The sequence below is a fragment of the Mustela putorius genome, unplaced genomic scaffold (genome assembly GCF_011764305.1).
Source record: "Mustela putorius furo isolate JIRA1106 unplaced genomic scaffold, ASM1176430v1.1 tig00003845_pilon_pilon_pilon, whole genome shotgun sequence".
NCBI lineage: Eukaryota > Metazoa > Chordata > Mammalia > Carnivora > Mustelidae > Mustela > Mustela putorius.
Window position 1 is genome coordinate 38,894,804 of NW_025421998.1, and position 27,577 is coordinate 38,922,380.

Here is a 27,577-nt window from a genome sequence, read left to right on the forward strand (position 1 = left end):
GCTACAACGGAGAAGCCGAGTCCTTGCTGCAAGTTGAGAAAAGAACCTTTAGCTGAACTCCTGGTGCTATAGGCTCAATGGCATCCCTCAAGAATTCCTAAGTTGGAGACCTAACCCTACACCCTTGGGTTGTGACTGTATTTGAAAATAGGGACATTAGAGAGGCAATTAAGGTAAAATGAGGTCATGTGGATGGGCCCTCATTCTGTATGACTGGAGTCTTTAAAAGTGATGAAAACATGGGCCTCACACAGACCAAGGGCTGACATGTGAAGACACAGCAAGGAGACGGCCGTCCGCAAGCGAAGAACACACGCTGCAGAAGGAAACCCAGGCACCCTGCTCTTGGGCTCCTGGCTTTCCTAAGTCTGAGAAAATAAACTTCTGTGACTTCGACTGTGCAGTGTGTGGCATTTTGTTACGGCAGTCCTAGCAAACTAGTATGCCTAGCTATCTGACTACACGCAGCCTCGGACCGTGAACCAGTACGGGGTCGCCTCCTTGGATGTGATGTGTAAAAGAAGCTGTTCAGTAAAAACTCTGGAACTAATGGAAATTTTAAGAGAGAACTGGAGTCTCACCACTTAACTGTTTTTGAGAAACACCAAACTGAAATTTCCTATTCTTAACTTCTTAACTACACGGCAAAAAGGCTATGCTGTTTACACATTTTACAAGTATCAAGTATCGTATTTTCAACTTCATAGGATTTTAATAGGCCTATAGAAGCCTGGCCAAGAAACCAAAGTGGAATCCATTTGACTGACATTAAAAAGCAATTAAGTTCCAGACCTGTCAAAAATGTTCCCATTTGGGCTGTGTCTGTGATCCGTGTCTATTTTGACTACTACTACCAGAATCATGTAATGATTTACAGACCTTCAATGTCTAAAGTACCTTAACTGCATAAAAGCTGTAGCCCAATCGTTCTTTGTATTTTCACATCATAACAAACCCCTCCTCCATTTATTAGATAACCAGAAGGATGGCCCAGTGCTTGAACCGTGTTGAGTCAAACAAGGCTGTGACTTTGCCACAGAAGGAAAAGGGAGGAAACAAGAGAGAGAAATCTCGCTGGCTCAGGGCCTCTTAGGAGCTGGACTTTCCCCTCACACAGAAGATGCGAGGCAGGCCACCCTGATAAACTGGGTGCCATCAGATACCTCTGTTCTTCGTGCTCCAAGTCCAGCTCAAGTCTGGAGCATGAGCTCCCCCGGAAGCAGCCAGGCTTCCAGCCCACTGCCCGAGTCCCAGCCCAGAAGACTTTCTGGCCACACTGTGACCAAGCTGCCTCATGAACTTCTCTGAAATCTCCAACTTAAGAGACTGTCACGGTTAACATTTTTTGCTACTTACTGGGTCTTCTATTTTTTAGAGTTGTTTCAGGTTTACAAAAGCATTTCCCACCTACCTCTTGCCCCCACACATGCAAACCTCCCCCACTATCATCACCCCCACCGGGGTGCTGCGTTTCTTAGAACTGAAGAACCCACACTGACACATCATGACAACCCGAAGTCCACAGTCCACCTTACAGTTCATTCTTGGTACATTCTATCAGTTTGGACAAATGTATAATGACATATCCACCACGACAGTATCAGAGTTACGTTCACTGCCCTAAAAATGTCTACATGCTATGCATTTCTCTGCCTCTCCTCCACCCCTAGCAACCACTGATCTTTTTACTGTCTTCAGACATTACTGTTTCCAGAATGTCTTATCTCTTCTGGATTCTATACTGTAATCACACAGTACATGGCCTTTCCCACTGGCTTCTTCCACTTACTAATATGCATTTAAGGTTCTTCCAAGTCTTCATGCCTCCATACCGCATTTCCTTTTAGACTCCATACCCATATCCCTTTGTCTGGCTATCCCATGGTTTATTTATCCAGTCATCTACTGAGGGACATCTTAGTGTCCCCCAAGTTTTGGTAGCTGGTAGCTATGAATAAAGCTGTTTTAAGTATCCTTGTACAGGTTTTTGTTGAAAACACAAGTTTTCAACTCCTCCGGGATAAAACCAAGGACTGCAATCACCAGATCTTACAGTTTACTTTTATAAGAAACCTCAAAACTAAGTTCCGAAGTGGCTGCACCATTCTGCATTTCCACCGGCAACGGATGAGAGTTCCTGATGCTTCACACCCTCCCTGGCATGCGGTCAGTGGTTCAAAATTCAACCATTCTAACAGGTGTGTAGTACAAGCTCTCTGTTGGTCTCTTTTGTTTTAAAGCCACTCTTTCAGGGGCAACTGGGTGGCTCAGCTGACTGGGCAACTGCCGTCAGCTCAGGTCATGAACCCAGAGTCCCAGGATCAAGTCCACACTGGGCTCCCAGCTCCATGGGGAGTCTGCTCCTCCCTCTGACCTCCTCCCCTCTCATGCTCTTTCTTACTCTCTCTCTCAAATAAATAAAATTAAAAAAAAAAATAAATAAAGCCACCCTTTTGCATGACTCCTTCATGATTCTGACATGATAACTTTATACATTAATTATTCAATAAAACCTTTTCTAACAACATAAGCAATAATAAATAAGCTGTATCAAGTACCCCAGGTATTTTAAATATTTTACATTCATTCTGCTCCTAAGGTTCTGCGTATTTTGGGGATTGGAATAAAGCCAAATAAAATAAACAGAACCTTTTTAACAGTTAGTTCCTTTACTGAGGGACAGAAAACATTTCTTATAAGACATCCTGGATAAGGACGCCTGGGTAGCTCAGTCGGTTAAGCATGGGCTCAGGTCATGATCCCAGGGTTCTGGAATCGAATCCCGCATCAGGCTCCCTGCTCAGTGGGGAGCCTGCTTCTCCCTCTCCCTCTTCATGCCGCTCCCCCTGTTTGTGCTCTCACTCTCTCTCTGACAAATAAATAAAATCTTAAAAAAAAAAAATAAAAAGAAAGAAAAGAAAAAAAGAAACATCCCAGATATGTATCTATAGGCATGGGCATGTTACAGCCATTCCTTCAAGTCCATCATTTCCTTTACACTCTGATCCCTGGAATTACTGCCTCTTTCATGACTATCTGTATCGAAGTTAACAGCAACTCAGTACATCAAATCACTACCCTACATTTACTGCCCTCATTACCAACACCTTTTAATCAAGCATTTATTCATTCAATAAATGTTTTTTAGGCCTCTCCCATATATCAGACACAATGCTAGGCATGTGGACATTAACAGTGAGACGTGGGTCCTGTTCTCAGCATTAGTGGTTATCTCAGGGCTGGCAACATTTACCCACGATCCCCAGGATGCAAGGAGCCAACAGCACCTATAAAGGAAAAGCTCCTTAAGTGGTAAAGACAGATCAGACATGACAAACTATGAGTTTGTACACATTACCTGATACAGTCTCTAGGCCTTGGAGTCAACAGAGTGGACAGAGAGGGATGAAGCATATGTAGAAATTAAAAAAAAAAAACCTTTCACTATGAGAATTGAAGAATTATGGTCAGTTTCTTTTGCTTTATTTTCTACCTTAGCTTGAATATGGCTATTTTTCCGTAATAAAAAGGGAGAATCATAATACATGTTGAAATATAGAAAATGTTGTCTAAGATATGTGTTTGGTACAATTTTAAGTTTGTAAATATATGGAAATGAATGAAAAGTAAATAATGTGAAGCTTTTGTAAGTAAAAATAATTTAATCCACTACAATCCTATTAGAAGTCATCTATCAAATTATAAATTGCCATTGACAAATGAGGAAGGGAGGGAGTGAGGAAGACTGGAATACAATATGGGCTTAAATCTGGGGGGGCATGCAGAGAAACTTCCCAGAGATTATTCCAAATAATAACAATGACACCATCTGAAAACAATGTTACTAACCATTAGATTTTCATTAAACAAGTTAACTATAAATGTACAAGCATTAAAAAAATTAAAAAAAAATAACCTCACTTCCACAGCTTCACTACAATGCATAACAAATTCTGTCTATTTGTCATGTAACATAGGAGCAACCTCACAGGCTGAATTTAGTGACTGAGCCTCACATCATTCTATATTTATAGGTAGGATATGTGCACAGACATCTACACACACATAAGTAACAATTCTGCCTCAAGAGATCTACACTGTGAGACCACACCTCCACAGAACACTCTGAGAAGAGAAAGATCGCAGAAGTAGGACTTATCCACTTCAGGCAATCTGACTCACCAGCCGAATATCCGAGCATATGTCTTCATTACATGAAGAAGTTTTCTCCCTGGTTTTATATGACTTGTTTGTGAAACCTGAAGGAATTTCAAGCTTAATCATAAAGAATATGCCTTTAGGTGTATTTTATAACAAAAGTACATACATTATTATTCAGGGGATACTTGCTGAATTCAAGTACAAGATGTATTTAAATGAGTTCACAGACGGCTGAAACAAATGATTTTGTTAAGCAAAGTTATTAATATCTGGGCAGGGTCATGACTCAAGACTGATCTATAGCCTGGCACCCAAAGCTGATACTTGGCAAGCAAACTTCCTCATTTCTTTTTTTTAAGATTTTATTTATTTGACAGACAGATCGTAAGTAGGCAGAGAAGCAGGCATTGAGAGATAGAGGGGAAAGCAGGCTCCCCACTGAGCAGAGAGCCCAATGCAGGGCTCAATCCCAAGACCCTGAGATCATGACCTGAGCAGAAGGCAGAGGCTTAACCCAATGAGCCACGCAGGCACCCCAAACTTCTTCATTAATAATTAAATGAAAACCAAAACGAAACAAAATTGAGCTACCTGCACTAATTAACTGGGGCTGATGATGAAAAGAAGCTGAAGGTCATCTGTTAGTGAGACAGGCCAGATGGCCAGCAAGAATATGAAGGAATTCTTGAAGAATTCAAAACCATGAGGAAGAGAAGAAATGGATCAGTAAAATAAAACGCTATTCATGACACTGACAATGCCAAACATTGGTGAGGATTTGGAGCAAAAGGAACTCTCATTTGTTGCCGGTGGAAATGGAAAATGGTATAGCCACTTTGGAAGACAGTTCAGAGGTCCCTTATAAAACTAAACAAACTCTAACGTAAGATCCAACAATTGTACTCCCTGATATTTACTCAAAAACCTGCACAAGGATGTTTATAGCAGTCTTATTTATAATTGCCCAAACCTGGAAGAAATTAAGATGTTCTTCAGTAAGAGAATAAATAAATAAACTGTGGGTACATCCTGACAAAGGAATATTATTCTGTCTAAAGAGAAATGAGCTACTGAGCCATGAAAAACACAGAGGAACCTTAAGTGCATATTACTAAGTGAAAGAAGACAATCTGGAAAGGCTACACACTATGTGATTTCAACTCTAAGATATTCTGGAAAAGGAAAAACTGTAAAGACAGTATAAAAGATTGATGGAAGTGAGCTTAGGGTAGAAGAGAAGGGGAGAGATGAATAGGCAGAGCTCAAAAGATTTTTAGGACAGTGAAAATACTCTGTATGATTATTAATATCATAGATGTATGTTACGATACATTTGTCCAAACCCAGAGAATGAATCACACCATGAATGAACCATAATGTGAATTACGGATTTTGAATGATAAAGATGTGTCAATGTAGGTGCATCAATTGTAATAATTATACCACTCTGTTGGGGGATGTTGATGCTAGTGGAGTTTATGCATGTGTAGGGGTAAAAGGTATTCAGGGGAATCTCTGTATTTTTCTCCCAGTTCTGTGAACTAAAAACTGTCTTGAAAAAAAAAAATACAATCTTTAAAAAATGTGCAGAAACACGTAAAGTCACTGTGAGAGAGCCCAAGGAGGCCAAGAGGAGAAAATGCAGAAAGCAGCCAGCTCCCAGAACTGCCTTGATTCTCGAGTGCCTTTAGTTTCGCAGACACCCTTAGTAAACCCTCATTTTGCTACTGTTATTTTAGAGATTCTGCCCCCTGCAGCCAAAAGGGATCTGAAGCAGGAATGGGTTCTAGAATCAGCAACAGACCCTGAGAGAAGACGTCAGATAAACAATGAAATCGTCATAAATAGAGGCCAGTGAGGATGTTCCTGTCCTGCAATTCTGGCTGCTGAACCCTCCAGAGGCAGTCTGGAGATTCTTTAGTGTTATTCTCATTGAAAGGTAAAAATCTAATTTCTCTCCTTTTGAACTCTGGCATATGAGGTCTGTTTGACCAACAGAATCCAGGAGGAATGACACTCAAAAGTCTTAAGTGGTCCTAAGAAGACTTGCAGCTTCTGCCTAGGGCTCTCCGAACACCTACTTTGGGGAAGCCCCCCTTCAGAATCAAGCTGCCCAAGCTACGAGAGAAGCCACAGCAGGAGCACTGGACAACAGCCTCCCTGGCATCACTGCAGCCACAAGGGAGTCATCTTGGACATCCATCCCGGTCAAGCCTTCAGATGACTCCAGCCCCGGCTGCTCTCTGCTGGTAACCACATGGAGATCAGAAATGAGACGTGCCCAGCTGAGCCCAGTCAACCCACAGAAACGTAAGAGATAATAAACTGCTTTTTGAGGCCACTGAGTTTTAGGATGACTTGTTATGCAACAGTAGATAACCAGAACACAGCTCCTTCTCAGTGATGGAGAAACACACTGAAATCATTCCCATTAGGAGGGAGGAAGGAGTGGGGACAGTAACGCAGAGAGGGAGAGGGAGCATATATGCTGGCAGTGAGGAGGGTTGTAATTTTAAATCTACTTAGTGTTGGGCATGAGTTTAAATGGGGAGACTGAGGAAGGAACGAGGGGAAGGTCTAGGGAAGAAACTCCAAGTTACAAAAAAATTGGTTAAATAAATACACTGTCCCAATTATAGCTATACAAAATCCTATAAATCCACACATGTGTAACAGGCATACTCACAGTATGCCACATTACAACATTTCAATGTTATATTCCCATTTACTGTTCTTTTCTTGCAAACAAAGCACATGAGTTGCACCAGCAGGAAAAACTGCGAAGGCATCGAGGTAAGAATCATGAGCTGTCCTACAGAATGAAGCCTCCAAAGGCAAACATTTATACTGCTCAGGGCGGCACTTATAGAAAGTATAAAGACATGCGTGGAAATGAAAATCACCACTTTCGGGATAAGGTTATCTCCTGGGAGATTAAGGAGGGACAAGCTATTGCATCAGAAAGAGGACGACCTCCATCCAGCCTCACTTGTCCAGTCTGACCTCTGAAGCTAAGCGGTAAGCACATGAGGGTCTGTACCTTTTTGTTTTTTACATAATGAAGATTAACCACAACTGAATGTGATGTAAAAGAGGTGAGTGATAAAAACGTGCCTCAAAAATGGTATCTGATTCACAGCTATATCCACAGGAATAAAGATATCATGCCTGTGGGGCTCGCCATAATAACGGGAATAAAGGTGACAATGACAGGGCCATACGTGGAGGGGACTGTAGTGAGTACGGCCCTTCATGCCACAGCCTCACCAGTCCTTTTCCAAACCAGTGATGGGGCACATCAATTGCTTTTGCCACTTGATAGGAGTATAAACTGCCCCAAGCATTAGATATATTACACACACACATACACCCGTGTGCATGTGTGTGTGTTTGTGTGTGGGGATCACGAAGGAAAAAAATACCATGGGCCTACTTTCAAAGGACTACTGCTCAAAAAGCACGTTTACTTGTCTTTCTAAAAATTATCACAGAAATTTTCCATTGGTATACAAATAATTTTTACCACAGAAATTTTCCATTGGTATACAAATAATTTTTACTAAATATGAGCTTTAAAAGAGAGAGGTTTAAAGTTGGTAACTTTTTTCCCCCAGTGAATAGTATTTCTTTTCGTTTCAATGTAGATTTATTCTCATGCCAAATAAGTTACTCATGTTTACCTTCTCCTTGAAACCAGTCATGGCACCACTCGTCTTTCCTTATCTGATGACTTGTTAAGATCAAAGGATCAAAAACTGAAGATCCCAGACTCCTTGGGATTTCAACCCTCTACTTCAGCAGATGCAGAGAACTCCGTCAACAGACATCTGTTTTGCTGAATTAAGGACCGCCACTTACAGACGAGGCACCATGTGTGTCAGGTGTAAGTAGTAGCGACACAGCAGTTAACAACAATGTGGTGAGAGGTGACGTCAGTTTTTAAATTCACTGGGAACCTACTAGGAAGGGGGTGGTGACAGGCCCCTTCTCCTCTGCCACGTTTCCTGTGAGCTCCACCGTCACTGACCAGCGGCCTCTCATCCTGTCCCCCTCCAGGCACCGAGCTTCTAACCCAAGAAGGAGAAAGATGGAAAGAAACAGAAGGTATATATATTTCGTGCAGGGATGCCTGAGGATCTGGGTCTCTGCCAAAACTCCTGCAACTATTGCCTAATACAGAGCATAGCAAAGCAACGTATGGAGAACATGCACTGCAAAGAACTTTTCAGACTCAGAGTTTGTAAACCCCAGGCTCGGCATTTTAGTTTGGTCTGGAACGGTGCTAAATATATCATTATTGTTATGTGTGAATCTATAAAAATGCTCAGAAAGCTCAAGTCAAATTTTTAATAGTGCTCTAAACCAAAATTACTCTCGGTGCAAACAATGACTTTAAAATAAAGTTAGATTTGATCCTCTTATATACATCAAAGAAACAGAAGATTTTTTTTATTTCTTCAGTTACAGATGTTGCTATAATCAAAAATAAATTAGTGAATGAAGTTTTGTTGTTTTTGTCTTCTAAAATTTTCCTCCAAATTTACTATCATATAATATAATATAATAAAACAGACTATTAGTTTTGCCAAGTGCTGTGACGGTTATAAAACAAAGATCTCCCCACATATTCTTCCTGTTTTTGCAGAAAACAGACTATAAAACAGAAAAAGCCTTCTTCAAAGACATGAGCAGCTTCAGTTACAAGTGAAAAGTCAGCCATGTGTACTAATTCTCAGTAATAATGAAGCAAGGGGAGCTCCCCGGGGACTTAAAAGTCAATGCCTGGCATGCTTGGGTGAACTAAGAAGGGGAGCTGACCACGTGACACAGCCCTTCAAAGCCCTTTGTATTCCCAATTGGAGAGATGAGGCTGTGGAAGCCACGAGGACCTTCTCAGGTGTGTGTCTAGCTCCAAGGGTGGGAAAACTCTGTCGCAGCAAAGGAAGACGCTGCTGCTTTAAAAACAGCTGCTCAGAGAGCTGAAGGGTCTGGACTGTTTTGCTACCTACAAGATTGCACACTTGAACAATAAACTCTGACTTCTTAAAGCAGCGTTGGTAGGGCGGAGGGAGCACAACAGGAGCCTTGAAACACCGAGGACACGGTCTACCTGCCTTTGAGATGAAGGATGGTAAACCTCATTTCACAGATATTTTAAGTAGCTGTAAAGCCCAAGTGGCTCCAATTTTAAGCCCGTGTTTAGATCAGGCTTCAAGAAGGGCTGCACCCCTTTACAACAACTAGGCACCACTTCTGATGCCAATCTGTGCTTTGTGTTGGAAATGGGCGACCACAGACAAGAAAACAAGACCACCTACAGCAGACAATACGTGCCACAACCCATCTCCCAGACCCACGTGCTGGCAAGGTGTTTTCGTTAAAAAGATAATAAACCTCCAGGTTATTGCCAAAATCTTGAGCAGTGTCACATAATTAATTTCACATTTTAAATTCTTACAGCGATAGAGAATCATGTCTTTTCAAGAAGGTTTAAAACCTGACTTAAGAGAAACAACCCCTCCTACGTCCCCCGTACAGAAACACCCCTGCAACAGCCCGGAGGCCAGGCCAGAGGCAGCAGATGGACACGCACCCCTTTAACAGGAGAAAACCCAGAGACGCAAACAGGCACTCCTGTTGTTTCAAATGAAAAGTACTTACCAGGAAGAGCAGATTCTGCACCTCCTAATAATATTCTTTTTGATTATCACTGTGTGCCCTTTTTACTTAGAATAAGAAGGCCTCCCTTTTTCCAGTCTGAATGCTCCTAAAGTTACAGGACAAGGGGACCCTACCTGGCCATCTACGACAGGTCAGTGATCAAACAGAAAGAGAGTCAGGCAAGAGCCAAATTCCGTCTACCTCTTAAGAATGGCCAGGATGATTTCTTAGCTCCTCCTCCCTTTAAGGAACCCCCATTCAAAGTCAGACAGGACAATAAGCCCTTTCCAAACAAAGGTTTAATATTCTCATGTGTTTGCCCAGCATTGAAATGCAACGATTTTTAAGAAAAGATTATTCTATGAAGGCCATTACCTGCACAGAACTAATTGAAAAAATAAGTGACTTCATCTTTAAGAAACAGGTTTAGATGGAAAATATACCAATACTGTATTGCCCTAGTGATCAAAGCCCGTTTATTTAACCGACCATATCATCAAATAGCACCAGTCTTTGTAGAAGAGTTTAATTTACTTAAAGTATTTGCATTCCCATGAACAAACTTGTACATGAGGTAAAACTAGACATCACGTTTTGCTGAGCTTAAGAACAAGATGCAGGCCGTTCATCCAAAGAAAGAAATACTCATTCCAAGCACTATCGACACTCAGCTGAGCACACTCAGCCAGTTGCTTCGCAGCATCCTTCTTCCAGAAGCACACAGAAGCTTGAGCAGGTGCTGGTATATGGAAGGTCAAGCAAAGCAGAGAGCCACGGCTGCCGACTCCACGAACTACAGGTTTTAGTGCCTGGCCCAGCAGAGGGTGCCATGACGGAAGAACGTACTACAAATGAACTTTAGGAAAAGGTCAGCAAAGATTCTTTCAAAGGCCAAACACTTTCTGCCACAAACGACTTCTACTGCAGAACCAACCAAAAGCAATGACGGATTGAACAGGCATGACTTAACAGGCAATAAGATCAGAAACATTTACCCTTCCATCTCAGGAATGGTTCTCGGGCCCTAGAGGACTCTGCCCCTGCACAGGATCTGTGGTTGAACAGAAGCCTTAGTCCACATTAGGTCACCACGGTGGGGGTATGCATGTGCAACAAGTCTTTGCAACACAGGGTTCTGCAAAAGATACTTACACAACCGCCAGCAAGAATCTCTGCTGCGAGTGGGACCGAACCATCTTTGCGCATAAATTTATCCCTCACAAAATCATTCACCTTGAAGAAAAATATTTACAGAAGCTGATGAAAAATATAAAGAAAGTCATTAAACACATATAAATATACAACTGTAAATATGTTCTCTGTCAGTATTACTCGAGTAATCATAAACTGAATAAATTAAGAATCTTAAAAAGAGTTTGAGAAGTGCCTTTAAGAGCACATATGTACTTTTTTAAAGGTAAAACATATATAAGTATTCCTGATGTTTCGGGAGAAAGAAATCGAAAGACAGATGGCTTAGGGGTGGCTGGCTGGCTCAGTGGGTGGACAGTGTGACCTCTGATCTCCAGGTTGTGAGTTGCAGCCCCATTATGGGAGTAGCAATTACTTAAAGTCTTTAAAATAAAAAAAAAGATAGATCGTTTACAAGCCTCAAATGCAAGTATGTCTGCCAATTACAATGAGGTAAGAGAGACATATTGACACCAAGGACACAATAAAAACATACATTTTAGAACTTAAAAACTGGTTTATGGAGTCTGATTAAAAATCACTTTCATGTCCGCTAACAAAATTTAATCTAAAACAAAATGTATCACCGAGAAAAAGTTGGCTAAGCAGATTTTTTAGCTTAGTAGAAATTCAGTGTCTAAGAATTCTCAACATCAGTAACCTTAATTAACTAAGTATAATGTACTCAAAAATCGTATGTACTACAGGCCATCTTAGAAGATACAAGCCAGAGAAGATGCGTTGTCCTGAGGCCACACATTAACACTGTAAAAGAATTTCAGGCCCCAAGGCTACAGAGCCCAATCTCAAAGAAGAGTTTAACCTTCTGGGGCTTTATGACCTTCGTTATGTAACAGCAGTATCTGTCCATTCCACTAATTTACTGAGTATCTCCCGTGTGTCACAAGAGAGCTTGGAACTGGAAAATGGATCAACTTCAGCTAGAACTGAGACCCGTCAGGCAGCCTGGCAGATGCTTATGGAATATGCCCGAACCATGAATTCTATCAATGGCACATGCCACTTTGGGAGTCAGAAAAACCTGGATTTAGATTTGGATTAGTGGATCCTAATCTTTCCACTCAGGAACTGTCCACAGGAACTGTGGACATGGGTAAATACTGAAACCTTGTGGGCCTCACTTTCCTCATGTGTAAATGCCGGGTCCCACTTTGCTGGAGGTGAAACAAAAGTAGGTCACACAGGTACGTGATGTACCGTACAGACAGCAAGGGTGGAGGCAAATTTAGTGGCAGCTGCTGCCGGCACTGGTGGCTGAGGGGGACAGTGATGGCTGACGGTGGTGGTGGTGGTGGGTAGCAGGCACCACAGGTCCTGTTCAAATACAGCATCACATTTTTGGATGCTCAGTGTTCGGTGGAGGACAGTGACAAGCTGTGTGTGATGAGTGCCCTAGGTTCGAAGGAGCCAGCACCTCCGAGGAAACACAAACTTGAGAATCTGCTAGACGCCTGAGTGTGTGCAAACTCCCTGCATACAAAGCATCAACTGAAAAGACTTACTGTAAGTTTTATGGCCTTCTCTGGGGCAACTCCCAATAACTGTGGCAACAGACCTAAGAAGCAACAAAAAAGCAGAAGTATATTAAATAAAATACCGTTAACCAAACAAATCAACAGCTCTAAAGAAGGGATCACCATCTAAACACTGGGGCAATCTTGGCTGCGATTTTCTGCAATTACTTTTAATGCGAATACACAAAATGGAATGTGTAGGTACAAATGTGTCTAAGAGCCACATCAGGACCAAGTAAATTCCTTCTTATATTCTGGGTCGTTTGCACATTGGGTAAATCAACAGCATTAGTGAGAGAGGAAATCTCATTATTCCATAAGTTTGTTCTTTTCCCTCCTGCCTCTTAAATACGTGAAGTAAGTGTACTTTAGTGAGTCTATTATTTTTTTTCTAACGCTCTTCCCATCTCCCCGCCCCCAAAGGCCCACAGTTTAGCCATTCATTCATTTAGCAACTATAACTTGGTGACAAGCACAAGACAAACAAGGTTCTTGCTCTGACCAGCCTCAGGCGGAAGAAAGAGAGAGGCTTTCCTGAAGACGTGACAATTGGGGAAAGACGCGTTCTGGAGGGGGAACAGATAAGGCAAAGAAAGCAGAGTAGGCACAGGCCCAGTGTGCTCAAAAAATGAGGGTGAATGTCGGTGAGCCGCCAGGCACAGAGCCAGCGTGAGGAGAGAGACACACAGGTCGGGGCCAGATGCTAGAGCAGTGCTGTGGGCCAAGATCCTGCGTTCGCTGGGAAGTAATTTTAGGCCCCCATCAGGGGAATGATACACTACTTCATATTTTAAAAAGACCACTCTTGCTGCTGTGTGGGGAAAAGGGCATACTGATGGGTGTGTGTGTGTGTGTGTGTGTGTGTGTGTGTGTGTGTGAGGAGAGAAGACAGAAAAAGAAAAACTGGGCTTGACATGAATACCTGGGGAGAGTAACGAGTTTGGGGTGGGAAGTGAGAAGTTCTGTTTTAAACATGTTGGACAGAGTGGGAATTACATATCAAGGGCACAGGAAGAGGATGCCTTTCACAGGAAAGGCAGCTTCTGGGAAAGGCAGTCACAACAGGAGCGGGCTGATATAGGTAAACTCAAAACTGTCATCATTTTCATTTGTGCTAAGGAAATAAAATCAAAGGCAAAAACCTTTTCTTGGAAACACACCGTGAGCTAACTCGGAGAATCAGAGCGTACTGTCCCCTTGCCATACTGCTGTCCTTGAGAGGGACTTCATGGCCTCTGTCGGTGGGGACAATTTTCTAATTCGTCAACATAAGAAGGTCGATCCACTGGCAGTGTCCCCTGTGCCAGATCAGCGTGGCAAACACCATCTTCCTCAGCCTGTGGCTGAAAGTTGCCAGCCTGAGGGCTATCTGTATCCAGTCTGCAGATGTGTTTTATAGAGTAGCGCCAAGGTTTCAAATGTAATTTGAGCTTACTGTAAAGATGTAAAGATAGATCGATCGATGGACTGACAACTGCATCGATCTGACAGTCCTTGGCCGCTTTCTGACAGCACGGCAATCTGCTCCAGCTGGGCGAGGCTCTGCCCTTTAGGACCGAGCATTGGTCCCCCCAACTCCCTACTGATGACGTGGGATTGAGGACAACCGTCATTTATTATTTTTCTTGCTCTGTTGCTATCTTCACAAGAGAGAAATGTTTTTCTATGCCTCTGGTTCTACAAAAAGCACAAACAGCTTCGTGTTTGAGGGAAAATGGGAGCAAGCTCATTTCACTGTGGAACGCAATGGTAAGAATGCAGATGCTAACGAAACTGTTCTTTAACAACGGTTGACCTAAAAACAGCTAACATATTATTTACGATGTATCAGGCACCACCTTGAGCACTTCACTGACTCATTTACTTCTTATAACCACCCTGCAGAGAGGAAACTGAGGTAGACAGAGATTCATCACTCTGACTCACCCAGCTGATAAATGGTGAGGCTGGATTCCAACCTGAGCCCCCCTCCTCGAGAGTCCGTGTTTTTAGACAACACTCACCTGTCCTGGGCCCCACAGCAAACATGAATCTGCCCCTCACACCCTGCCTTTCTTCACGTACATAACCTGCCCGGACCCTAGAATCCTTTGAGTTTGCAAGGTCTTCTCTAGGGCACCACATCTGCAGCCTGCTTCGCCCCACACCCACAGCTGATCGCACAAGGATCAGACACCTAAAACACGTGCAGGCCACGAGGCCAGCAACCTGAGTCCTACGAGTTGGCAGCCTAAGTGGAGCTGGCCAGTAGGCGATCTTCACTCACTGTGCAACAGACTCCAAAGAGTGAAGGGCCAGTGAGCACAGACATGCAGATGGAGCAGACGCCCTGCAGACGGGGAGCGGAGGCGGCTGAACCCTGGATGGCCGAATACTGAGATGAAGCACGAGGAACAGAATAATAAGGAAGTGGACGGGCAGAGAGAGGAGAATGGGAAGCCAGTGCAACAGAAACACCAAAGAGAGAGAACACAGCCCATGAAGGGTGCCCAGGTCGGTGGGGGGTGGGGGGTGGGGGGGTGGCCTTGACCATCTTCTGGTCCCTCTGAGGCCAGGTTCCACGGACATTCCTACCCTAGCATCACGGGGGGATCTCTGCCTTCTTTCTCTCTTGAATAAACTCTTACCAAAACTCTGCTCTCACTAGCTGGGAGATGGGCTATGCCCTTTATAATCTAAATGAACCAAAGCAGCACAGAATCCATGAATACGAAACCACCTGGCCCAAGCAAGTACTCTTACTCAAAGTGAGCCACTCTCTCCTCCTGAACTAGATTCACTTAGGAACCTTTTACTTATACTGAATGATAGAATATGATGTCTCTGATAGCAGAAAAGAGGCTTTGTTATGACTTTATACAGGTACAATGCTAATTTCTACAGGTAAAATAGAGGAATGCACTGTTTTAACTACACCTTAACATTTACAATTTCCATTTTCCTCTGTATTCAGGTCAAGTATCAAAATGTTTAGTTAAAATATTTACTCACTAGATATATTTTTCTCATCATTAAATTGTAGACCAAAACCATGGATGGGCTGAAAGCACTGTGATTTAAATGATGATCTCTTGTCTCTATAACTACCCTGTGACAGTCTTTTAAAATGACTAATAAAAAACAGCCCACAGAGCCAAATGACTACAGCGTTAGACACAATCACTTCAGCCAGCCTTTTAAGCTATCGAGATTTGTCTTTCTCACTATAAATTTAGTAATGTACCGTGAACAGCAAAAAACAAAACCAAACAAAAGAGAAAACCCTGTATTTAAGACTAAATGTAGGGCAGCAGATATTTATTTGTTCAGCAAACATTTATCAAGAGCCTTCTGCGGTGCCTGGGACTGGAAGGAACGGGGATGGACCCAGTGAGGTCTGTGGCACCCCCAAGAGAACTTCTCAGTGTAGAAGAATAGAGAACCCTAGGTGTCTCTGTGTGCCCCTGAAGGGAGATAAACCACCTTAAAAAAAAATAAAAATAAAAATAAAAATAAACCATCTCTGGATCTCTGGTAAGTCCCAGAGCCCAGAGGCATCAAAGAACTGCATGAATACAGTGGAGAGCGCCAGCTGTTTCCTGCAGGAGAGAGGAGAGCATCGAAGAGGAGGAGGTACTAGATCTGGGTCTTGAAGGCAATGCAGAGGTTCACTGGAGAAAAGAACTGGGGCCAGTGAGTGACAGGAAGCAAAGTCTGAAGAGCACGGCACAGCTGGGGTTGGAGCAAGACCACTGAAGGCTGTGGCTTGATCACAGATCGGGTGCTAAGTAACTGTAGTAGTGACAGTAGTGACAGCCAGGATTCGGGGGCACCTCCCACATGTCAGGCACTATTCTGAGGGCTTTAGGTGACTCAACACACTTAATCCACCTAAGTCAAAACAGTAACTCAGTACAAGTTATTCTTATCCCATCAAGAGAAACTGAAACAGACTTCAAGGAGCCTGCCCAAGGTCACTCAGCTGTTAGATGGGAGAATGGGTTCAACCCAAGCGGTCTGGCTGGAGGGGTGCTCCTATCTGGTGCATTGTACTGCTACAGCATACTGCTTCTCTCCCAGGGCACACTAAGGAGCTCGGGCCAAAGTCTGTAGATACATGGGTGGCTTTTAAAGTAGACAGCGAAATTCAAAGAATAAAAAGTTCTAGAGGCTGGTGAAGGACAGATGCTAGGGCCAGAGACCTAAGGCAGGAAGAGTAATCAAGAGGTTAAAGTAATATAATCGGAGGCCCTGAGTTTCACTAAATGAACAACTTCAACTCAGGAAGAATAAAATCAAAGTACAGACCCATTCCTAAGACTTAGGCCAGATGTTGGCCCCTGGGGACACACTGGGTAAGGCCCACCCTTGTGATGACTGCTCTGGCTAATCGGGGAAACAAAGGCAGCTGTGGACCATGACCTGAGCTGAGTGCCACTACGGACTGGGCCTGGACACCAGAAGCCCTGCATAAATGCCCTCTGGAAAGGGTCATGATATGTGGGACAGTGAAAAGTCCCAGAGGTGGGGATTTCAGGAACCCTTCTGGATCTCTGACCCCCTGCCCCAGGGAGCGGGGGAGGGGGTTGGGGGGGGGGGCGTGGCTCAGTAATGCCTAAAACAGCCAGTCTGGCTATGGCACTCCAGAACCATCCCAGTGAGGTTTAAAGCACATGCATGTTTGACATCTGGGTAACTCAGCAGAAAAATTAGGCTTCTAATGCAAGATGTTTCTGTTGGATTGTGGAAACTCATTTTAACAGAGAATGGATGTGTGTGTTGTTTCGAACTTGTCAAAACAGCAGTCTATTTTCCAACTGCCTCAAATGAAATTTATTAGTGTGGTTAGTTTTCTAATCTTCTCATTTTAGTTCAGCTCCATCAGCACATATGGCAATGCTTCCTTGGCAAACTTTACCAGAAGGCTGCTAATGCGAGAAAAGATTTACAGGGCACAATATTAATATAGTATTTTGTCTTCAAATTTCATAAGGCTGAGATATAAATCACACTACCCCCTCTGATCCTAGACCCTCTTGCAAACCCAGCAAGAACTGAGCTGGTGGTGTAGGAAACTAAGCCCCCATCAGGACCCTCCATCCTTAGTGTCCTATAGCACCCCAAAGAGGTTCCTGGAGCACTGCGCTGGATCAGAGGGCTACTATGCTATTCTTTACTTTAAAAACCTTTAGAAACAGAATTCTAGAATCTCAGGGTTGGGAAGGACTCTGAGAGAAACTCATTAATACTGCTGGCCTAACTGAAGCGATTTATTTCCAATGGCTTGGCAGCAAAATGAATGGCTTGGAGCCTGGGCTTTGGAGGTTGACAGACCCAGGCTGGAATCCGAGGCCTGCACCTTTTTCCTGGTAAGTGATCTTGGGGATGTTCTTCCTTGAACTTTAGGTTCTTCACTGGTAAATCACAGGCGCTGATGATGACTCACTGGTTTATCACAATGATTATACGAGTAAACGCAAAGCGAGACACGGTTCACAACCCTCATTACATATTCAAAAATGAGCTGTTTCTACCTATCTGTTCGAGGCTCGTCCTTGATTCTGCTCCTGCATACAAGAGGCAATTCTACCGATTAACGCTCACAGCCCAGAGTTAAGTCTGGAGTAGAGTGCTGTCTCCATAGCATCATGCCTTAGGAGAGCTGTCCCCTAGATGTAAGGGAACATCTGGTCCGAGAGTGTCTCGTGGCCCTGCTTCCTTTGTGCAGAAATAAGGAAGTAGCACAGACATAACAATACATCTTTAGGTTTTCAAGTTAAACTGAAATGTTTCTGTTAAGAAGTTATACACTACTCAACCTCTCATGATAAGTGACTTTTTACAATGTGACTTCTAGTGAGTGGCAGAGGACTGTGGAGTCTGGACCCAGGATGCTCGGTCTGCAAGGCTGTCTCCGGTAGCTACTAACTGTGTTCTTGTGGGCAGTGGTGCTTGGAGTTGAGTTCATTCAGCTCCACTGCTCTCCTCCAGCCGGGGTTTTCTGCCCCTGCTTGGCGTCTCTCCGGTTCCTCTAGTAGACTTACTGCTCCACCTTTCTTTGCTCTGTGAAGGCTTTTCTTCTGGCCCAGACTGTTTGAAACTTTTCTCTGGGCCCCGGCCAGTACTGGGCCAGCACCCTGCACAGATGGGCCCTTCCACAGGGCAAAAGGAGCTCAGTGGAGGTGTGATGGGCATCCACATCACGTATCTACTGCTTTATCTTTACAGACGTTGAGTACCGGGTACTGAAGGACTGAACAGCAGGGCCAACCTGCTGGTGACAACCTGGAGAACAGGGCCGAATCCGGGCACGCACAGGGGAAGCAGGCTTGGGGAGAGCGGCAGGTGGCCGCTCATAGACGGTGCAAGCACCTTGTGCAGCTCTCCCGCAACGCCCCACTCGCTGAGGCAGGCAGGAGCACAGATGCTGAAGGCCCCCAGCAACGAAGAAACTCTGTAACTAAAGCAGCATCTGTCCTGGGCAGACAAAAACACACTCGGGAGTGGCAAGCACAGTCCTGAGAAAGCGACTGCTGAGCTCGTAATGGGGAAGGGAGCGTCCAGGGCAGAGGCGGCAGTGGAGTTTGGGAGGGGAAATGAGCACATAAACGATCCCCAGTCCTCTAGCCAAAGGCACATGAAGCACTTTTTTGTGTTATCTAGTTTCAACCCAGAGTAAACCCCTCCAATGTTAAATTCTTACCCTCCTGACCTCCCCCCAGAGGCCACTACACTTGCCCTCATCTTCCCAAAGAGCCCACCTTGCTTTCAACATCAGATTACCCTTCATTCTGGAGCTATCAGCACTCTATGTGCCCTGTCTCACAGCTTTTATTCCTGCTCCTAGTTCCATGGCCTTCTCTCTTCACTTGTTCAAACCTTCTTTCCTCCCTCCTCCTCCAACTGCCCCGTCTGTCTGCCTTTGACTCATATTGCCCTGAGGCATGAGGCATTTCCACCCTCCCTACTGGGCTATCCCCTTTCAGATCACTCCAGGTCTCTGCACTGGCTCTTGGGCAGCAACCCACCGGGACTGTGCAGCGGAGCTGCGGAAATGGCTGGGAGGGGGGACCACAGTGCAGATGGTCAGATTTAAATGACTGCTCATCTGGATTAAATGTTTTACTCCAAATGTCAAGAACCAACCATGGTTCAGGATGCCTTCGGAAGACTGAGTGTCAAAATGTAAATGAATGATACTGATTATTGTCTAGGAAGGATTTAGTTCCTTTGACTCCTCTGTATGGGGCTGGCTTTCTAGAAGTGAAGATCACTGGGAAGAAAGGTCATATCCCCTCCTTCCATTTGTCACTCTGGTACATGACAACTCCTATTCTTCTTTTCTTCTGCCTCAACTAATTCCTTGCTGATGAGGTTTAACCTGTTTTGCTTGCTGTGGCCTCAGTGGCAACTGGTTGCAAATTACCATCCTGGAGGGCTAACTCACTCAATCTTTTCTTTCTTTTCTTCGCTGGGCTACGTCTACTTCGATCTTTTCGTCATTCTTCCCAAGTTTCTAAGCTCACCACTCTTGTCATCTGGCGCTCTCTGGCCTCTGATATTGCACCCATCCCCTTGGTCTGACCTTGTGCTACCTCTGTCTCCTGTGTTAACACCCTGTGCTCAGTAGGGCTGGCTAGCTGTACATCTCCACAGATGTGATTACCCAGCTCACAGCTTCCTAGGCGCAAATGTCTGCCTTCTGATCTTTTCACAGCCTTAATACCCTAAATTAAAATATGCAAAAAAACTGGCTAAAAAAGAAAAAAATAGTTAGATTCAAACCAATCTATTTTGTGCTCATTAGAAGCTTTGCTGGACAAGGATAGACCCCCAGGATTTGGCGCAGTTCAAAGATTCAATGCAGTTGGTTCCAAGACACATGCATTCTTAAGTTATGCAAAACAGTTGCAGAAATTCCAATCGTTTTATTTTGGTTCCAGAATTTTTTTAAGTTTATTTTATCCACAAGAATTACTCAAGAAGGAACTTCACTGTGGACCCATGTAATTTGGGTACTACCCTCTATAGAGACATTAACCACAACAAGAGGCCTCGCTTAAACTAGATGTCTGACAACACTTCCTTCCAGAATGCAAACATATCAATAACATCCCGAGATATCACCACAATATCCTCTAGATGTCACCTTGAGAACATTCCAGGATGGAAGACGACTGCTTTTGCACCACACAGACAACCACTCAGACCCATCTGAGACTCTGTAAGCCTTGATCGAAGGGTTTAATTAAAACAAAACAAAAAAAATTTTTTTCTGCCAATTAACTAAAAAATTAAGTAGTGCTCCAAATTAGGTTGAATTCATAAAATGATCTAATTTTTCCTTCTGATAGATTTTCCATGACTTCTCCCATCAACAGAAACAAAAACAAAAACCTTTCCTTAAGAAGTATTTCTCATGGATTCTGATTTCTCTTGAATCTCTCTCCCCAAAGATCCTCCCCCAAACTTTCCTAATTCTAAGGCTGCTCCTCTCATTACCTGAAGCATCTGAGGAGATGGGAGAGAGAGGAGAGTAGAGCAAAGTTTAAAAGCAGAAATCAGTTATTCCTGGACTGGCAAGAGCATTTAATTGGGGATGATTACCCAACCCAATCAATTGTTTCTCTTTAATACGCCAAGTCAATAGTAGGCCAATAAATGACTCATTTGGTCACGCGGTTCATTCAAACCAAATGAGCTGTCAGGTACTTCATTAGGAATTTTAAACACCTGAATGCATGAAATCAATCTGGAGAGGGAGGAGGATATAAAGGAATCCCTCTACAACTGACTTCAGGCAGATCTGGATTTTCCTGGGTGTTATTTCCCCTCATACAGACAGACTTAGCCTGAGGGTCTGATTTTCAAAAATTACAGAAAAATCTTGGAAAACCAGTCATTTTCTCATAACAACAACAATAACAACAACAAAATAGTGTATACAACAGAGAAGGTCTGCGGAGTCAGTCTTATAGGATTTCCAAGGGACAATCATTAATCCCGATCCCATAAGAGACTCTCGGAGACAAGGGCACAGCGCACCACACAGAGACATGGAGAGTAAGACTAAGAAATCCCCAATACTACAACGCCTCTTGGCTTGCTGGAGGTCCAGGACGCCCCACCACATCCACTGAGGACAGTTGCTGACACTGTTATCAATCCCCTTTGGACCCCGGGGCGGTGTTCGAAACACACTCCCCCATTTAGGACTGGATAACCTCCTGACTGCATGCAGAGGCTGGCCGCTGCCAGAGAAAGCAAAGAGAAAAAACCACCTGTGGTGGGCGTATCAAGAATTCTTTAGAAAGATCTTCATTCTAGCTGTTGCACGAGGGATTATTTCCCCAGACAAACAGCACCCCTGAAGAGATCTGTATTCTTGTTATCAAAAAAAAAAAGAGAGAGGGAGGAAGATGCTCATTCACCTTATAATAGGGATGCATGCGGCAAGCACCTTCTTTCAGGGTGAACTGCCAACTTTTTTCTGAAATATGCATAAAGATAATTTTAAAATAGGGGGAGAGACCTTACTTGTGCAACATTCCCAAATTATACTACTCAGGAAATATTAGCAATTACATATGTATTGATGCAGAAAAATTACATGTTAAGCAAAATTCCATAATAGAAAAAATAGGCTCCATATTTCAAAACATGTTTATAAATTCGAGATGTCCTCTGACACCTTCTCACATCCTGCTAGGTGAAGCGTTATCGAAGGCAATTCTAAATTCCCAAAATTGAAATTCAAGTTTCCCCTAAAATAAAATTTTTAAACATCAGAATTACATCTGATGAGAAATTTAGTGAAAGAACCGCACGCAGGCTGCATGCTGTCTTAACGCTGCACACACAGGTTACAATAGTGATTCCCAGGGTACCTCAGGTTTTGCTGTTTCTATTAAAATTTACACTAGTACTGACGACTTCCCATTTTCATCTCATCTTTCTCCTACCCTAATGACAAGCATTCATAAATAAGCAGCTACATACAATTATTAATTAATAATTATGTACAAGGAATGAAAGAGAATTGGTCCCCAACTAATCAATAATAGGAACAGGTCATTTTTATGAAGCAAGGTCAAAAATGATTTTTTTTTTAACCTTAACTACCACCAATCATCTCTTCGCTCTCAAAATCCAAACTAAAGAACAAAACCCAACAAGGTTTTAAAATAAATCTTTTGCTTTAAAACCATTTACTAGAAAATAGAAGAATTCAAGAGGGAATGAACAGAGATGACTCTCAGAATTAATCTTCTTATACTCAACATTCTACCTAGTACCCTCTCACAGGGAACCCCCTAGGGTTCATGCATCCGAAACAGTGAGATAAACAGCCTCTGCCTCTCCATCTACTTGTGATTTCTCTCTGTCAAATAAATAAATAAAATCTTTAAAAAAAAAAAAAAAACAAAAAAAAAAAACAGCTGTTTCTAAACCAGGAAAAAGGGGAGGACTGCGTCTTTGGTTTTCAAAGTGAGCTTCCATGTGTAATAGGGGGCTGACTCCCCTTCCCTAAGGAGTTAAAACCAGCTCCCCGCCCCCCATCCTCCAGCCCCTCATTTTACATACATAATCTCTGAAATTGCATGATCTTTGTGGGATGGCCATATTATAGCTCAGCACTCAGTACTCATATATGCTTTAAGCTGTTCTGTCTATGGGGTTAAAAGAACAGGTCAAGGAAGAAAACTTGGATACAACCAAGAATCAAAATCTGTCAGGCTGGTCAAAGAGGAAAGAGAAGGGACTCAACATCACATCAAACCAGGTCAACACAAGCATATTAAAGACATAGAGCCAGACAAAAAGTATTTCTCACAATCCTAAAGACACTCTCGACATTTAGTCCAATATAGAAAGAAGACCATAAAAGCAGTCTGTGAAGCAATGGCAAGGCTCAGATGCCCTTCTGCCTTGATGCACAAAGCTCTCCAGGCAGACCACCACCCACGGGAATGGGGCAGGTGACAGCCTTTGCCCGAATCACTGCAAAGCAGGCACTGTGACATTAACCTTGTACTACTTGGGAGACATTTCATTTGTGAGGTTTGTTGTCACCAGGACAGAAGAGTATTTCAAATGGAAGGCAGTGACCCTGTAAGGGTCATCATCAATCACCTGGGGTCAAAGACCTTCCCAATTGTAAGAAGAGGCAGGGGGTGAGGGAAAGAGGGTAGAGAACAGATCAAAAGGCCTTTGATGGGAGTTATCTACCTACACAACAGAACCTGCAAAATGGAGCTTCTCTGGAGTTTAAACCCCCCTAGTTTCTAAGGCGAGAGATTTCAAGAGGGGGCTTTGTTTTTTTACACTTGGATGCATAAGATGAAGCCTGGAATCAGCAGATGGCAGAAGAGGCCTAGAGGCACAGGTTTCCGTGGCTGCCAGTTCCAAGGTCTGTCCCCACAGAGTACTAAATACTATTTTCTTCTACAGCAAGCACTGAGAGGGAGGGAAGACCTTGCCAACGGTGCAGTTGCCAAATGGCAAAGTGGCTCAGCTTAAAACACCTTACAATACTGTGTGTATGTGTGTGTTTGAGAGAGAGAGACAGAATGTGTGCGGGCACACGTGCATGGGGGAGGGGCAGAGGGAAAGAAGGAATCTTAAGCAGGATCCGTGCCTAGCACAGAACCCAACATGGGGCTTGATCTCATGACCCCGATATCATGACCCTAATCAAAACCAAGAGTAGGACAGTTTAACTAAGTGAGCTATCCAGCTGCCCCACAATATTGTATTTTTTTTTATTTTTAAAGATTTTTATTTTTGTATTTGACAGACAGATCATAAGTAGGCAGAGGCACACAGAGGGGAAGGAAAAAGCAGGCTCCCCACTGAGCAGGGAGTCCAACGCGGGGCTTGATCCCAGGACCCTGAGATCATGACCTGAACCGAAAGCAGAGGCTTAACCCACTTGAGCTACCCAGGCGCCCTGCAATACTGTATTTTATCAAATACACTTACTTCTTTTCTCCTTGTAGAAGGCAATACAGAGAGGTGGGGGAGTAAAGTCAAGCCTCTTTAAGCCAATGCCAACAGAAAACCAGTTAGGATCTGTGGGATCTTTTCTATGATGCCATACATCTTGCTACTGTTTCCCTTGTTTCATGAACCTTAGAGGATGGAAGGAACAGCTGGATAGGACTACCTGTTAGAGTGGTGCATGAATCAACTCCACTGGGTACAGAGTGTGAGGAAGGAAAGGGGCAAATTTAACCAAGAAAGAGGCAGTGAAAGAGGGTTCCAATGAACCTGCTTTACTGGGACTTTTTTACCCACTTAATGGACTTTTGGGGGGTATATTCAAGGACAATCATTAATCCCGAGTAGGCTCTGCTCCGTCCCCAGGATGCCTTTTCCTTTTAGCTGGTGAGCAGAGTTACTTCAAGAAGACAAATCATATGAGCCTTTTAAAAAACCCACTGAGGATATTTATAAAAAATAATTTTAAGAAATAAAACATACTAAAAAGCAATATAAATGGCTTTCAGATTACGGGCTGTTTTGATTAGCCATGCCCTGGATGCCTCCAGCCTACTCCCATTAGCATGGATAATTGAGAATCTGCTGCATTTCCATTGTAATGCAGTCTCCCTAATCCATTTCAGGCATGCAGATGGAAAACCAAACCTTCTGGCTACTATTTCACCTTACATGACTTTAGCACATGGCACTAACCTCTGTACAGTCCAAAGAAGCCTTCATAGCGTAGCACTTTCTTAAAACAGTCAAAGCTGTTTTTATACATAAGTTCTCCCACAAAAGAGCCGGTTGATCGTTGGTTCTGCATTCGAGTTTTTACGAGATCGATAGGATACACGGCAGTGGCTCCAACAGCTAAAATCAGATAATGCCAATAGTTCAGAAGGCAGTCAGGTCAGTCAGAGGAAAGGGGAAGGTGGTCACCGTCAAAGAGAGGCCGGATGAAGGAAAGGGACAAACTGTGCACGTACAGATTGTAAAAGTGCACCAACTTTCCAATTTTCCTAAACAACTACGGGTTTTCACTCAGATGCCTCCTGGTAAAACGATGTCCCAGACAGTTCAAATGTACAAAACACATCAGCTTCAGCCTAACTTTCTCGTTCACCCGTCTTTTAAAAAGCCTATCTGCAGCTAAGAGGAAAGGCCCTGACCACAGGCAGGTTCCTTTGCTCTCCTCCCATCTCAGAGGTACAGGCAGGAAACTGGCTTGGAAAGACCAAGGCAGGCTCTGTCCTTTAATACCGTAAGGTGGAAAATCAGAGAAATAATAAAAGTGAAAAAGCTGCACTCATCCATGACTAACCTCCAGCAATGGAACCCAGCCCAAACCTGTAGGCCGACTCTGCAACCTGCAGGAGAACCGGTCGGGATGAGTCCACCGAGGCCTTCTTCTTTGCACATACAGGAGTCGGGGGCAGGGTCAGAAGACAGAAAGAAGGACAGAACAGAAATGAGCACATATGATTTTTAAAACTGCCCACTGGGTTCCAAATTCATGGTATCAACTAACATATCAAAGAGGAAGGCAGGATTAGATTATGTTGTTCTTATTAATAAAAAGTTATTACTATTGTTAATGCTGAAAACCAAATTTGAACATAATGAAAACCATTATGCACTCCCCCAAAAGTGTTATTAACCTATTTTCAAATGTTTAATTCTTAGCAGTGATCAGGGAGATCCAAACTGAAAAACATTAAGGAGATATTATTCTTCATCAGTCAAACTGGTAGGTTTGAGGGGTTTTGTTTATTCATTTTAGTGAACTGTCGCTGACCTACAACATACTAACTTCAGGTGTAAAGCATAGTATTTCGACACTGATGGACCCTTGTGTTCACCATGATAAACCTAACTACCATCTATCACCATAGTTTGTTTTCTAATGGCAATACCCAGCCTGGCAAGAGTTGATAACCTACCATTTAATCGAGTACAAACTTGAAGGGAAACTTGGTAACATACACCCAAACTCTTGTACATAACCTCTGACCCTGCAGATCGCCTTATAAAATATCAGACTAGAAAATAATCATGTACGTGAACATGGATCAAGCTACCAGAATGTTAAAAAGCAATACTGTTGAAGAGCAAAAACATTGAAAGTAACCTACATGTCCAGTAACAGAGGACTGGTTAACAATGTTGCAGGCTTGGGATGCCTGGTTGGCTCGGTCTATAAGGTACGCAACACTTGATCACAGGGTCGTGAGTACGAGTCCCACAGTTGGTAAGGAGATTATTTAAATAAATAAATAAACTTTTAAAAAATGCTACAGCCTTAAAACGAAATCGTATGTCATTGTAAAAGAGTATTTGATGTTAAGATAAATAGTCATAAGGGAATATAAAGTGAAAATAGGTTAAAAGGAATATGGCAGTTAGACAGGTATTCATGATATGATCCTGTTTACCTTTATAAATGTTTGAAATATTTCATTATAATCTTTTAAGAACAATGTTAAAGACTGGTACAATATGATGTTGTTTTTAATTAAAATTATTTGCGGGCATATGTATGCATATAGAAACATACTAACATTTTGGCTATCCCAACACCCAGAGATAACACAAAATATTTACAGTGGCTACAACTACGTGGTTGTATTACTGGTAATTGTTACTTTCCCCTCTTTTCTATCCACTTTTTACTAAATTCATTCTTCAGGCCAGTCGTTATTTTATTGTTCTTTTGGCCTATTATCCTTACAATGTTTTTGATGCCAGAACATCTTAGAGTATTGCATTTTTCTGTCTACATAAATAAAACAGCAATTTTATGTCAAGCAAAGTTGTCAAATGAGGGTGATAGTGCTTAATAATACCTGTTGAATGAATAAATACATTCAATAAAATTTTTTTCAAAAGCCATGATAATTAAAATAGGTGAACAAAGAAAATAATTACCAACCTCAACTATCAACCCACTGAATTTTAGGTGCTATTAATGTTATACAATTCTAATAGATGAGATAATTTGGAATCTCCTGTAAAGTGACTTCACTGAAAACAGCTTTACACAGAAATATGCATCTTTAGACTGTAAA

The 27,577-nt window shown here is 42.9% G+C and overlaps 1 protein-coding gene across 5 annotated transcripts in view; it reads right to left on the reverse strand.

The window, feature by feature from the left end:
- SLC25A13 (solute carrier family 25 member 13) overlaps nucleotides 1-27,577 on the reverse strand; it is a 180,299-nt gene that overhangs the window by 45,057 nt on the left and 107,665 nt on the right. For 4 of the 5 annotated variants that reach the window (XM_045062725.1, XM_004767841.3, XM_004767838.3 and 1 more), the window contains 4 exons: nucleotides 25,834-25,921; nucleotides 25,224-25,382; nucleotides 12,537-12,589; nucleotides 10,975-11,055 (listed from right to left, as the gene is read on the reverse strand). In XM_045062725.1, coding sequence (XP_044918660.1) covers nucleotides 10,975-11,055; nucleotides 12,537-12,589; nucleotides 25,224-25,382; nucleotides 25,834-25,921 — 381 coding nt within the window. The remainder of the gene's footprint in view (nucleotides 1-10,974; nucleotides 11,056-12,536; nucleotides 12,590-25,223; nucleotides 25,383-25,833; nucleotides 25,922-27,577) is intronic. The other variant, XM_004767839.3, reaches the window with a different exon arrangement.